This window comes from Pipistrellus hanaki (assembly GCF_964339955.1).
Source record: "Pipistrellus hanaki genome assembly, chromosome: 12".
NCBI lineage: Eukaryota > Metazoa > Chordata > Mammalia > Chiroptera > Vespertilionidae > Pipistrellus > Pipistrellus hanaki.
Window position 1 is genome coordinate 33950333 of NC_140514.1, and position 14664 is coordinate 33964996.

The window sequence follows — 14664 nt, forward strand, 5'->3', positions numbered from 1 at the left end:
ATGTTTGGGTCAGTATCTTTTTTTTTTCTTTTTCTTTTTTTCTTAAGACATTTGATAAAATTTATAAAAAGATAATTCTGGAGTTTTTGAAAACTGTGTTTTGCATATATCTGTAAACAGTTATAGCAAATGTAGTAAACGTTTAAAAGAACTTGCTCTGTGTGAATTTGTTGTATTTGGAAAGTCAATTTTGGAATCTGAATATAATTATTGTAATTACTGTAAATTAAATACACTATGAGAAATATCAATGTAAAAGTAATTCTGTTATCTCATAAAGAATGCACTAAATGCCAGTATACACAAGCATGCTTGTTACAAAGGTCCGTCCAATGAATTATGAGGTGATTTAAGAGAGGGAGTTTTTCTTTAACATTTCTCATCTAATTAAATATAAACAAGAAGTGACTTAAGAGTTTTCTGCACAAAGTCATCTAACAATTCCTGACCTGTTGTTTAAGTCTACTTTGCTTAAATTAATATTTCTTCATTATCATTTAAAATTTAATAGGACCTAATAAATAGGATACAAAAGAATTGCCTAATAAAAACTAGTCCAGATCAGTATTCCTTAAACTTTTTTGATCATAAAGTAATTTTGGATTAAATTATTTGACAGAAGTTCCACACATGATATAAAGTATTTTGATAACAAAATGAGTTTCACAGAGTAATTATTTGGTGAAAGAAATTATTTAAAATTTTTAATTGAATCTGTTTATGCTATATGGTAAAAATATTTATAAAATTACAAATGTGTTAATAAGAGAAGCAGCATTGACACCAGGTATAATTCAGGAGCAATGGTTGATAATACTGCCTGTTTATGCTTAGCTCTACACCAGTGAAACATCCTGTACTTACACATTTGTGATTTCTCCACGAAATTCCTATACTTGGGACAAGGTATACCATTTTTAAAAGCAGAGTAGAGTATGGTAATAAAAACCTATCTAACAGTATTTTAGTTTACTTTTTTTCTCTTTTCAAAAATGTATTTTGGGAGAAATATGTTGCTGATAATGATTTTGGCTATAAAACAGATGTGTTTAAAGATATTCGTGTTAGGGAGAACACTGGAAAATGTTTTAATCTCTTGCTGACTAACACTTGGTTGATCTTGGTTTCTAGCTCCCAGATGGCCGCATTATCAAAGTTGGGGGAGAGAGGTTTGAAGCACCAGAAGCTTTATTTCAGCCTCACCTGATCAATGTTGAGGGAGTGGGTGTTGCTGAATTGCTTTTTAACACAATCCAGGCGGCTGACATTGATACCAGGTATGTTAGACATGGTGGTTTCAAAGTTATTTATCAGAAAAAGAAATTGATGGAATATACATAGTTGGAATGACCAAGTTGCCTGTTATCTCATGTTTTTTAAATACATAAGGCAAAATAATTTTTTGATAGGGTGGTACTTGATGTTTACCACATTGTATCATTGTGTCTCAGAAGTCATTTTAAACTGTATTTTGAAATTAATATAAACCTGAAAAGTTGCTAGGATAATAAAGAGAACCCATGCATACTCTTTATCCATTTTACTGATGTTCTACTGTACATGCTTGCTTTATTATCACCTCTCTTTTTTCTTGAGCTATTTGAGAGGATGAATGTCAAGTCCTCTTTACTTAATATAATATTTACTTTGTAGTTTCTAAAAACAAAAATATTTCCTTACACAGCCACAGTATAGTTATCAGATACAGGAGATTGATTACTAATAAATAATTTTTATATATTATTTACTAGAGGCCAATGCACAAAATTTGTGCAAGAGTAGGCCTTTCTTCCCCTGGCTGCTGGCCCCGGCTTTCCTTGCAGCCCCGGCTTCACTGAAGGATATCTGGTCTGATTAGCATATTACGCTTTTATTATTATAGATTAATCCTTACATGAGGATTTTTTTTCTATTTTTAGAGAATGGAAGGGAAGCAGGGGAGGGGAGGAGCAAGAGAGACATTGATGTGAAAGAAACACATCAATTGTTTGTGCGGGATTGAATTTGCAGCCTAAGCACATACCCTTGGTCAGGAATCAAACCCGAGCCACACCATCCAGGGCGTTACTGATAAATACTTAAATCTCCCATACAGATTTCAGTGTCATCCACTATCCCAATGTGTCCTTTATACAGTTTTTTTTTTTCTCCAGTAAAGTAATAAATCTAGGATCACACATTTTATTTAGTTGACACAACTCCTAGACACTTTTTATCTGCTACCAGTTCTCAGTTTTCCATATTGACATCTTTGCAGAGTACAGACCAATTATGTTAGAGAATGTATGGAGGGAGGCCTATTGATGTTTCTCTTCTGTGTCCATGCTTCTCTCTCCCTCCCTCCCTCCCTCTCTCCCTCCCTCCCTCCTTCCCTCCCTCCCTCCTTCCCTCCTTCCCTCCTTCCCTCCCTCCCTCCTTCCTTCCTTCCTTCCTTCCTTCCTTCCTTCCTTCCTTCCTTCCTTCCTTCCTTCCTTCCTTCCTTCTTTTTCCTTCCTTCCTTCCTTCCTTCCTTCCTTCCTTCCTTCCTTCCTTCCTTCCTTCCTTCCTTCCTTCCTTCCTTCCTTCCTCTCTCCCTCTCTTTCACTTCCTTTCTTTCTCTCTCTGGGCATGTCTTTGGGTGAGGATTTAAAAAAAAAAAAAGAAAAAAGATATATTATCTGCCCTGGCTAGATTAGTTCAGTTGGTTAGAGCTTTGTCCCAATATGCCAGGTTGCAGTTTCAATCCCCAGTCAGGGCACATACAAGAATCAACTGATGAATGCATAAATAAGTGGATCAACAAATTGGTTTCTCTCTCTCCTTACCTCTCTATCTAAAATCAAGCAATACATTTAAAAAAAGATATGTAATCTTTTCTTTTATTGCATCTGGAGTTTGAGTCAGAGTTAGAAAGCCCTCCTCTACACTCAGTTTATTGAGGCATTCACTCGAAAGTATTTTGTAAAGCAAGTGTTTGCTTACTTAACACTGAATTAAATATCCACCTAATTTTTGTGGGATGTCTGGGGAGTAGGATAATAATGTAAATGAATAAAATAGCAGTTGGCTCATAATATCTATATATATCAAAGCCTAGGCAACCTTTATGACTAGAATGGCTGGTCGCTATGATGTGCACTGACCACCAGGGGGCAGACACTCAACGCAGGAGCTGCACCCCTGGTAGTCAGTGCACTGTGGGAGCGCTGCTCAGCCAGAAGCCGGGCTCATGGCTGGCAAGCGCAGCTGCAACGGTGGGAGCCTCTTCCGCCACCACAGCAGTGCTACCGAGCAGTGGCAGTAGACGCAATGGGGCCAGAATGAGCAGGAGGGGCAGGGTGCCTGGCCCAGCGTGGGCTCCTCCCCAGCCACCTGCTGCTTAGGAACTGCTACATCCCCCGAGGGTCCCGGATTGCGAGAGGGCGCAGGCCAGGCTGAGGGACCCCACCCATGCATGAATCCGTGCACCGGACCTCTAGTAAATCTGTAAATCTAATGGAGGGTGATAAAACATCTAACCTAGACTTCATAATGATGATAAATTCTAATAATAGGAATTAGATGATTTTGTCCTTTGATTTAATGAAAATTGTATTTTAAAAGTGCATTTCCTATTGGTGGTGATTCAAGTTTAGGCATTCCTAAAACACTGGAGTCAAGGTCAGCCCCTCTCCACAGACCCAGAGTAGAAAGGAGCACAACTCAAAATTTTGTTTGTTATGTGTTCTACATATTGAAGGCATGCATGTAAATGCTCATGTTACATATCACATGTAGCCATACTTCAGCTGCTTGGCTTATGGGACATGCATGCGTGTATTTCTGCAATTAAAAACAAAAACGCTGTTCTTCTAAGAAGATAGAATTACAGTAGCTTGAGCCATTGAGAACCTGGGAGTAACTACTAAAGACACAAAGCCAATTTGAATGAAGCCAGAATGAATGTGACTTGGCTTCTGAGCTTTACTATGAGAAGAATTCCTCGGACCCTCCCTCAGATTATGTTTTACTACATATGTAGCTATTTTATATTTGATTTAACTAACAGCATATTCTAAGGAAAGAAGTTTACTACAGGAAGCAAACATGTTCATCAGTCTAACAAAAAATAACAGCGACAGCTTCAAGGCAAAGGAATAAAAGGGGAAACTACAAAAGGGAAATGGAAAAATTGAAAAGCAAGAACTGGGAACATAATAGAATATAGTTTTTAGAGTAAGCAACCAGTTCTCAGAGGCTCCAGAAAGCACTGTTATAACAGTCCAAATACTGATAGTTTGTAATGTATACTGGTCATTATTAAAAGACTCGGTTACATTTGCAAGAAAGTATCATGCTTTAGAAGTGGATTCATCAAAATTGTAACATTTTATATGAAAGGAGGGCATGTTATTCAATAATAGTAGGAATGGCTAACATTTAGCCTGTGGTTTATATGTTGAATTTTATTTAATTTTCCTGGCAACTGGCTGACATAAATAACAGGAACTTTGAGATGCTGTTTTTATCTGAAACCCTAAATGGTTACCTATTGTGTCTTTCTAGATCTGAATTCTATAAGCACATTGTGCTTTCTGGAGGGTCTACAATGTACCCTGGACTGCCATCACGGTTGGAAAGAGAACTAAAACAGCTGTACTTAGAACGAGTTTTAAAGGGAGACGTGGAAAAGCTTTCTGTAAGTATCAATAATCCAACTACCATATTTAAGACCCTGTAAAGTAGCTTGTGAATCCTGCCAGCCACCAGAGGGCGCGAGATGTCTTTCTAAAACAAATTTCTAATCCAGTCAAGTACAGCCTTGAAGAGAGAGGAAGAACTAAATGGTTCAGGGTCATGAGGACTGTCCCAGAATGGTCCTATTGCATGGGCACTTGTGTACTCAGTGGATGGAAATGAGGAGGTCCAAGACCAAACATTCTGGGTTATCTGTGATGACTAGCCTAGAATCGAGGTGTCCCTTAAATGCGTGAGAAGAACCCACTGTCCTCTGGAGGGATAAATGCCCTGTTTGGTGGTTTGGGATTTTGTTGTTGTTGTTGTTTTGTTTTTAACTTTTTGGATATGTAATCAGCCTTCATTGCTACTCTTGGACTCTCATATTTCTGATTTTAGGTTATTTTCTGGCTTTTTCTTACATAAGTCTTAGCTCCCCAATCAGATTATATAACATCATGTCTCCAATTTTTTTTCATCTCCATCAATTATCATAGTTTCTGAAATAAACTTTAATTGGTAGTTGTTGGTAAGTGTAGAAAGAAAATTTCAAACTATTATGTAATAGCTAATGGTTGTTTGATGATTTTTTTTCTTACAAACTGGACTGTGAAGTACAGTATATATTGTGTGCTCAACCAACAGTCATTTAACACTGAATGAATCAGGTTTGTCTCATGGACTTTCATCAGCTGTATTAGATGAGATTACACATTAAGAGGACTAAATGTACATATTGGAAACACTAATAGTATATTTTTCATATGTGACCCAAAATTGGTGAAATTAAATTGAGTGTGGACACACATACATTAAATAAATTAAAAGGCTGAAACAATCCATATTGTCCAAGTCCTTCACTCGTCTGATTTTATTGAGTTATACATATGCTCTAAAATCGGTTTCAGGTGGTCATTTATTTATTCAGCATATATTTGTTGAACTCCTTCTGGGATGGGAGACAAACACTGGGATAAACAAAATAGTGGTGACCAAAAACCAAATCCCTGCTTTTAGTTTGTGAAGGATAGCATGTCAGTAGTGATAAGTACTATGAAGAGAAGGAAAGTAAGGTTGGGGGTGAGAAAGTGATAGGAGTTGTGGACATGGTGTGTTCCTTCATGTAGTATGATTGGGGAAGGCCTCGGACGAGAAAACTTTTGAGCAGAGACCTGAATGGAGTGAGGAAATGAGCCATGTGACTGACTCTTTAGGCCGGGGAAGAACCTTCTAGGCAGAAATAGCAAGTTGGTGGGAGCGGGTAGGTATGGCTGGAGCTGAGAGCAATGGAGAGGCCTGGGAGGTGAGGTCAGAAAGACAGCCAGGACACAGTATGCTGAGTTTGACTCTGCTTCTAGTGAAATTGGATTTTGAGCAGAGAAAGGATAGGATCTGACTTGTTTTTAAAGGGTCATTAAGTCTGCTGAACATGCTTTGAGGGGAGGGAGAGAGGTGAATGTAGAAAGACAGGTTAGGATGCTCTGAGAGGAGGGAGGAAGTGGTAGAGGTTCATAGAATAGAGGAGGAGGAGTAATGTGTCTTAGAGGGAAGGGAGAGGGGAGAAATGTAATGGGATTGCCGAGCCGCACTAGGGCTCAGTTGAAGTAAGTGATACATTGGAAGTAAGGGGGTCAGTTTTTCTCCTGTGGTGGTCAGTTGCTTGAGGGCAATGCAAGTAGAGAGGTGATCACCTGAGTTGCAGTTTTGTCAAATGAGTGTGAGAGGGAGAGGACAAAGTCACCAAGGATAATGTCAGGAAATGGTGGAGAGTGCAGACACTCACGCAGTGAGCAGATCTGAGAAGAAATCACCTGGGATCTGGAGATGACTTAGGTAAGGAAGGGTGGCCGGAGTAGCTGACGGAAGGAGTTTCTGAGGGCCTGTGGAGCTGCAGGGAGGAGGAGAGAGGAGCAGCAATGAAGAATAAGACGAATGCTTGCCGAAACCGGTTTGGCTCAGTGGATAGAGCATTAGCCTGCGGACTGAAAGGTCCCGGGTTCGATTCCGGTCAAGGGCATGTACCTTGGTTGCGGGCACATCCCCTGTAGGGGGTGTGCAAGAGGCAGCTGATCGATGATTCTCTCTCATCGATGTTTCTAACTCTCTATCCCTCTGTTTCTCTCTGTAAAAGATCAGTAAAATATATTTAAAAAAGACGAATGCTTGTTACTAAGTCTCAGAGTCAGGAAGTGCAGTGAGAGGAAAACAGCAGCCAGCTGAGAAAGCTTCAGGGGAGCCCAGCTTCCCTTACAGCGGGTGGTCAGCTTGCAGTCCTGTGCCCCAAACAGCTGTGCTGCTGTAAATACAATTGTATTGGACACAGCCAGACCATTTTACAATATATGGCGTTACCTACCATCACACATTTTCTATAGCTGCTGCCCAGAGAGACCTGCAAAACTTCAAGTATTTGCTATCTAGCCCTTTACAGAAATAGTTTGCTGACCCCTACCTAAGAGCCAAATAGTAATTCAAATAATCAAAATAGTAGGTTAGCCTCAGAATTGATAACTGATGTTTTTCTGACATGTATTAGCCCATCCTACGATTCATTTATGTGACATAAAGGTATTTTAGAATGACAGTTATTTTGAGTCCTTTCGCAGGATTTGTGGCACTGTTAATAAAACTGCTGCATCATTTTAAGGTTTCATTTTAAAATATATATATATATATTTTATTGATTTTTTTTTTTTTTTTTTTTATAGAGAGGAAGGGAGAGGGATAGAGAGTCAGAAACATCGATGAGAGAGAAACATTGATCAGCTGCCTCCTGCACACCCCCCACTGGGGATGTGCCCACAACTAAGGAACATGCCCTTGACTGAAATTGAACCTAGGACCCTTCAGTCCGCAGGCCGATCCTCTATCTACTAAGCCAAACTGGTCAGGGCTTTAAGGTTTCTTTTAGGTGTTAACGGACCATACAGATTGAGGTGTGTCCTTGTTAGGCAGTTAATACTGGCCATAGAGGTTTTTTTGTTTTGTTTTGTTTTTTGTTTGGGCCATAGCGTTTTAAACTTTTCCCACTTGTTTTTCATTTGGTTACTGTGTTCATTTTTTTCCCAATGCCCCAGGATTTATTTTGACCATATTTGGCATTTTGAGAATATTTTTATTTGAATTTGAGAAAGTAGAAAGAGAGCTTTGCTTGTAAGAAAAGAGTTTCAATCTTTCTCTATTGCACAGGACTATAGTCATAGCAGTGTTAGACCCTGAAGAACCCACAGAAGTCCTCTTATCAAACTCTTCATTTGACAGCTAACTAAGTCTTGGTCAACCCCTGTGTTCATCCACCAGTTGATGGGAAAAGCTGCCACAAGCAGAATCTGGTATTTGGGCTCACAATAGGTTGATCATGGGATTTATCGTTCAAATTAGGACACTTGATAGGGCTGTTACTAATGGGGTAACAGGTGCAAATCAGGACTGTTCTAAGCACACAAGGTGTGAGCTTTGGGCAAATTACAGGATGTCTCTACCTCAGATGCCAAATCCTGCAGTCCTCCTTACCCCCAGGATGTTGGTGAGAATTCAGCAGGAGAACGTATGAAGAAGGGTTATACAGCACAAAGCACCATGCACAGGTGACATTTGATCATCTCTTTCTTCTTTTAGAAATTTAAGATCCGTATCGAAGACCCTCCCCGCAGAAAGCACATGGTATTCCTGGGCGGAGCCGTCCTCGCAGACATCATGAAGGACAAAGACAACTTCTGGATGACGCGGCAGGAGTACCAGGAGAAGGGCGTCCGCGTGCTGGAGAAGCTCGGCGTGACTGTTCGATAAGCTCCAGAGCCTGTGCCCATCACGCCCCTAACGCTTTCTTTCCTCCTTTATTGCCAATCTCTGAACTCATTAAATTCCAGGACACGGATGAGGCCCCTCTTTAACCTTTAACTGCAAAGGTCAGATTTTATTCTGGAGTCTTGGGGAATCTTTGTTAAGTTTTTGTTAATGTGGGTAAATCTGACTGTTGAATGCAACCACTTCCTTACAAACACAAGGAGAGGGCAAAGGGTCCTGTCTGCTGCTTTGTCTCTGCTGAGTAGGCGTTTAGATCATTCCTGCAGGCTTCCTAGTTTCACTTGACTGCTCTAATGCTGCTATTTCAGCGCACTAGGTGGTATGCCTTTATTAGCATAAGAAAAACTTCACCAGGAGCTTTTACACGTTACTGGGGTGGGAGGTGAGGGATGGGTGGGAAGCTGCTGACCCCTTTAGGGCATTTCGTCTATAGTGTGAGGCTTTCAACAAGACTGAAGTACCTTACAGCTCTGGTATTAACTTTTTAGGGAAATATTGGGCTCAGGACTAAATTGTATTGGGTGGGTGTTTGTGTGTAGGGGCCTGGGGAGGTGATCTTTTGATTTTGATTTTTGAGCTCTTTTGCTCTGGGTACAAACGAACTTTATTTACAGTATTTTGATTTGGCAGGTTTTCTTCTACTTTTGGTCTGCCTGGAACGGTTTTCATATGATAGAAAAAAATAAGTATAGTATCCCATTACCGTGCGTAGCGATTTTCTTTTTCTTTTTTTTAAAATCAACCATGTTATCTGGGACTAGACTCCCTAAAATCTATCAATAGAAAAGTAACCTTTTTAAAAATGCTATTGGACATTCAAATTACAGATTTAAAAAGAGCTTAAGAGCTGGTATTTCCTCAGAGTTTCTGTTTATACCAGAAGCATTAGGGTAAATCCAGTGCCAAGTATCATTCTTGCAAATTATTGTTTTAGATAACTGACCAGTGACTTAATAAAAAAAGAGTAAAAACATAAATAATTACTGGCAGTAGGTTATAATGGTTGGGTTAAAAATAGCATTGAAACATGGGACTGTGCTCGCTTCGGCAGCACATATACTGAAATATGGGACTTATTGCCAGTTGGGTAATTTTCATTCGTTGTTTTTATTTGTTTGTTTTGATTTGAACCTTAAGGAGAGTAAAATTTGACTATTTAAAATGTTGGCCAAGAAAAAAAATCAAGATTTAAATTTGTATCTGTATTAAAAAATTAGTCATAACAACACAATCGCAGCCATTTTATGCTTAAAAGAAGAATTGTTGGTAATTTATAAATGTTAGCAGACCTTCCTTTCTATTTCAGAAAATCATATTTATGAAGTCTGTCAGAATTACTTGGTATCTGAAAAAATACTCAGGCCTGAATTCTTTCTAAATTTGAAAAACAAAATAATAAGAAATTATACCACGCTGAGTACAAAATGTAGAGTCTGAGGGGGAAAGTTTTTTGTTTTTTTTTTCCCCACAAAAAATTATTTACTAATAATGAAAAGAAACCTTTGCTTTGAAAGGAGAAACTTATTTTTCTGGGTAACTGAAATCAGAGAAATTACTGGCTTTAGAGTCTCTTTTGTGAGAAAACTTAAAAATCAGTTTATATGAAACAAGCAGCAAAAGGAGGCTAGTTTTCATTATGCAGCTTCTGTTATTATTAAGTATTTTTTCTCTGTTTACCTCAATTTGAACAAATAAGAGAAGTTTGCCTGCATGCTGGCCATGCTTCAGTACATGTGAATAGCCTATGAATAACATCTTCTAGATTTTAGGGACTAGATGTCTGAGTGTTTGGGATTCTAATGTGTTCCTAAATCATGTTCTTACAAATCCCCCCAGCCTTTTGAGTACTGGACTTTTGTAAAGAACACACATTTGTAGGACCAGTACCTACTAGCTGTTCATTTCAGGTAAATGGATTGACTCTTGGCCTTTGGTCATGACTTTATAATATGGGGGCAGAAAACAACAAACAGTAGGATAGGCTCTTAAATAAAACGATGAAAGAGCACTTATCATCTGTCCTTTGTAGGATTTGGTTTTAATTTCATATTCTGCTAGCAAACGTGACATTAATATGGTGTATTAATATATATAGTATAATTTTAAATTTTCATTTTATAATTTTCCTATTCCAAGGTGAAATAATGCATTTAGAAATTTTGGGGGTGGGTGAAGTATTGTATTGTGTTTAATTGCATTTGTCTAGTGTGAGTTTCTCAAATTAAATTTTTTTCTGTTTTGAAAGAGATCTGATATTTAGCTCTTAAACCATTGTCATTTAAATGTCTAAAAATGATTAAAATTACTTTCTTTTAAAATTAGGATTGCTAATACCTTGATATTTGAGAAGGGCTTCTTAGAAATAGGTCCTATGGTTAAACTTTTTTCTTCAAAACTTGGTATTGGATGTTAACTTTTACACGGTTCTGAGCACTGTTAACAATATCAGTAAAGTATTTTGAGAGATCATTGGAAAGTTAAAAATTCTGAATTTAACATGAATACACTTCTTTTTGATTCTGAAAATAAAATCAGGTTTTTCAAAGTAAATCTGAATTTTGTCTTTCTCTTAATAGTTTTTCTCTTTATTTTCATTTTCTTATTTTTATTTATATATTCATTTTTGCTAATGCAAGATTGAATTACAGATTGACAACTGTAGGCCAAGTTTCATTCAATGTTCTATTATTTGACAAAAAAACCTCTTCATTTCTGGTATGATTTCAAATACTTGTCGGGGGAAAGGGGGTGGGGAGGATAAAAAATAAGAGCAAATGACAGCCATAGCTATGTTAGAGATTTTTTCCCCTCAAGCAGAGACTGTCTTGTTTCCTGGAAGATACCCTGTGGTTTTCGAATGGTAGGTAGACTGGTATGTCACATGCCTCTTTCCAAGGATATTTCAGCTCATCTGCAGACTTTTAGGCATATTATCTTTAATAAAACAACTAAAGAAGGACGAAAATTTATTAAAATGACCCTTGCTTTTATACTTGCCTTTGAGGATGGAGGTTGGGAAGTAGACTCAGGTGTTTTTGTTTTTCCTTCAGGAAATTGCATGCTTGAATCTCATTGCTCCCTTCATGGCCAAAGTTCTCCAGACCTCTGGAGGTTTGCCTCTGATGTCTTACTGTCTTTTCGTTTCCAGGAGTATAGTGTGACGCTGTCTATAAATGTTACAGAGGAAGACACTCTAAAAAGTGTCCTTGTGAATGGAAAGTCGCAATTTTGTTCTTCATCCACTGTACAGCTGAGTGCATTTATTAACTACTGATTTTAGAACCATTTGAGAAGTTATCCAACTGTAGTGAACCAGAAACTCGGGGATTGACTTTAGTTCAGTATTTAGTGCATTGTCTAACCCTACACTTAGATCAGCTGCCCACAGTACCAGGGGTTTTAAAGGTTCCTCTTTCCCTTCAGCTCAAATTCTGTGACCTGTTAAAAGATTGAAAATGTTATGTCCGCGGTAAGTGGAGGAAGTGGAGAGGACCTGGGAAAGCATATTTGTATCGATTATAAGTATCCAATTTGTGTTCTCTGCAGACGGAACATATTTAAGTAGGTAGCGGGAATCCAAATGATTTCTCACTTCTCTTTGGCTGAACAGAATCCCTGTTCTCCCTCATGTCTACACTCAGTTCCTTCCACCCACTAGAGAGGAAAAAACTGCAAAGGACTGCAAATAATTTCCCTTTAAACAGGAGCATTAGTATTTTAACTGTGTGTGCGTTGGCCAGTTGAAAGGTTTGGATTGGGAATTGCAGAGACCAGCCACAAGGATAATACAGGATTGTTTCAAGTGCAGGGTGACTCCTGAGCACAGTGCCTTTTGCTAATATCAAGTTGAGCCTTTGCCTGGTGATTGCTTTTTTTCAAGATTAATAAAAAGAAAACTAATGAGCTGCTTTGCCCTTGAATGGGGGCTTGAAAAAGAGTGCCCTGACTCTTAAGAATTTTATTCATTAAAACTATTATAAATATTTGCATTTTTATACTTAACACTTTAATATTACAAATGTTTGAAATAGTAATATCAAATAAAGGTTGACATTTTAAGCAATTAGTTCAGGAAATTCTGAAGTTAAGATCTGCCACAATATTAATTTGATCTTTTTGTTAAATGAGTTTCTTGAAACTATACAGGGGTTGGGTTGTTTTGTGTGTGTGTGTGTGTGTGTGTGTGTGTGTTTATTGATTAGAGAGAGAGATACCAATGACCAGCTACCTCCTGCACGCCCCTCACTGGGGATGGAGCCCACAACCTGGGCATGTGCCCTGACCAGGAATCGAACCATAACCTGGCTCAACCACTGAGTCATGCGGGCCAGGCAGGATTTTTAAATTTTTTTTTATTTTTTAAGACCTATCAAAAGTATGCACAAGAAAACTCCAAGGCCTGTCTTACTTTAGGAACCAAATCTAAGGGTGTCCTGAGGAAGAATTCTCTTAACTGCCCTTCTGTTTACATAGTTCATGCCGACTTATGTCTGAAGAGGAAGGAATTTGGGCCTAAACGGAGGCTCAAATGTAAAAAATAACTTGATAATTTACATTTGACCCTTGGATTTGAAACCTTCAGTCTACCTATATGTGTGGGCATGCACTAAGATCTACACTTGAAGGCTTCCGCACTGCATTTAAGAACTTGAAAAGGAATGTAGGTTTGAAGCCTAAAGCTATGACAAGGAGATACAATGGCTCCCCTTGCTTGACCTGGATGATCAAGCAGGGGGGCCATTTTGCCTAGTATTTTGTTCTTTTTAATATATTAATTTTTTTATTTATTTTTTTATTTTTTTACAGAGAGAAAGGGAGAGGGATAGAGAGCTAGAAACATCTATGAGAGAAACATCAATCAGCTGCCTCCTGCACTCCTCCCACTGAGGTTGTGCACACAACCAAGGTACATGCCCTTGACCGCAATCGAATCTGGGACCTTTCAGTCCGCAGGCCGATGCTCTAGGAGTCAAACCGGTTTCGGCACAGCCCCACTGTGGACCTGCCCAATTTGGGCCTGAGGGTGTGCATGTTCTCCTGCTGTGCTGATGGGCCTAATCCCCCCCTCCCCCCAAACTCTCCCTCCCTGCAGTAGGATATTAACAGGACAAGCAGGCTCCAAGTTATGATCCACCAGGCCCCCCCCCCCCCACTGCCACCGCCCCCGCCCCCCACCTGTGTGCCATTGCCTCTGAAAACCGGCCCAGCTTTTAGCAAACAGGTTCAGCAGTGAATGGGAAACCCACTCAGAGCAGTGTTGATGGGTCAGCATGCTCACCTCCACTGTGCCTCCCCAAACAAATCCTCCGTCCCGTCCAGTGAGTGATAACATCCTGTACTCAAAATGCAGATTCCTCTGGGAAGGTTCAAGCACCGCCATCCGTCACTTACACATTTGTGTCAACTGCCAGGAAGTCCAGCGACTCACACGGACACCTGAGGATTAGCAGCTCTGATTGAGGTGCAGGGAAGGCCTGCAAGTTTGGCATGAGCCCGGAGGCTTGCCTGGGGGACAGCAGGCAGACTCCAGAGGGAAGGGAGAGGACTCACAGGGGCAAGGTCACGTCTTAGGGACCTGTGTAGATGGAAGTGGTGAAACGGGGTACACTGCCAGGTTCAAAGACATTTTTTAAGAGAGATTTTCTCCTCACTTCTGACCAGCAGGGCTCCCAGCTCCCCTGAGCTTGAGTTAGTACAGACTCTGTGCTGCAGTTCAGTGAGGATTAAAGTGATTTGTAATCTGGCCAAGGAACCCACCTACCAGATGTCGCTTCATTTCTGGAGAGGAAATATCTGTTTCAATGTCCATGCAACTGACACACCAATGAACTTTGGGATGCAACTTAGAGACCACCTACCCTGTTTCCCCGAAAATAAGACAGTGTCTTATATTAATTTTTTCTCCCAAAGTTGCGCTAGGTCTTATTTTCAAGGGATGTCTTATCTTTCCATGCGCTAGGTCTTATTTTCGGGAAACACGGTAGCTATCTTTAGTTTTTTCAGGTTCCAATTTTTTATTTTTTTTTAAACGTATAAACCCAGTTGGTTCCAGAATTTGGAAGTTGGTGGGATTTTTTAAATTTCAGCTGATATCTGTTAGAGAAACAAAAGCTTACCTTTGCATTTTCTCTTTTAGGCAAGGATAATTTTAGTGAGAGATTT

General features: G+C 39.4%; 1 protein-coding gene across 1 annotated transcript in view; it reads left to right on the forward strand.

The window, feature by feature from the left end:
• ACTR2 (actin related protein 2) overlaps positions 1-11052 on the forward strand; it is a 34965-nt gene extending 23913 nt beyond the window's left edge. Inside the window, exons 7-9 of the mRNA XM_084901121.1 lie at positions 1132-1277; positions 4525-4657; positions 8314-11052. Coding sequence (XP_084757247.1) covers positions 1132-1277; positions 4525-4657; positions 8314-8484 — 450 coding nt within the window. The 3' untranslated portion in view covers positions 8485-11052. The remainder of the gene's footprint in view (positions 1-1131; positions 1278-4524; positions 4658-8313) is intronic.
• Positions 11053-14664: the final 3612 nt, after the last annotated feature.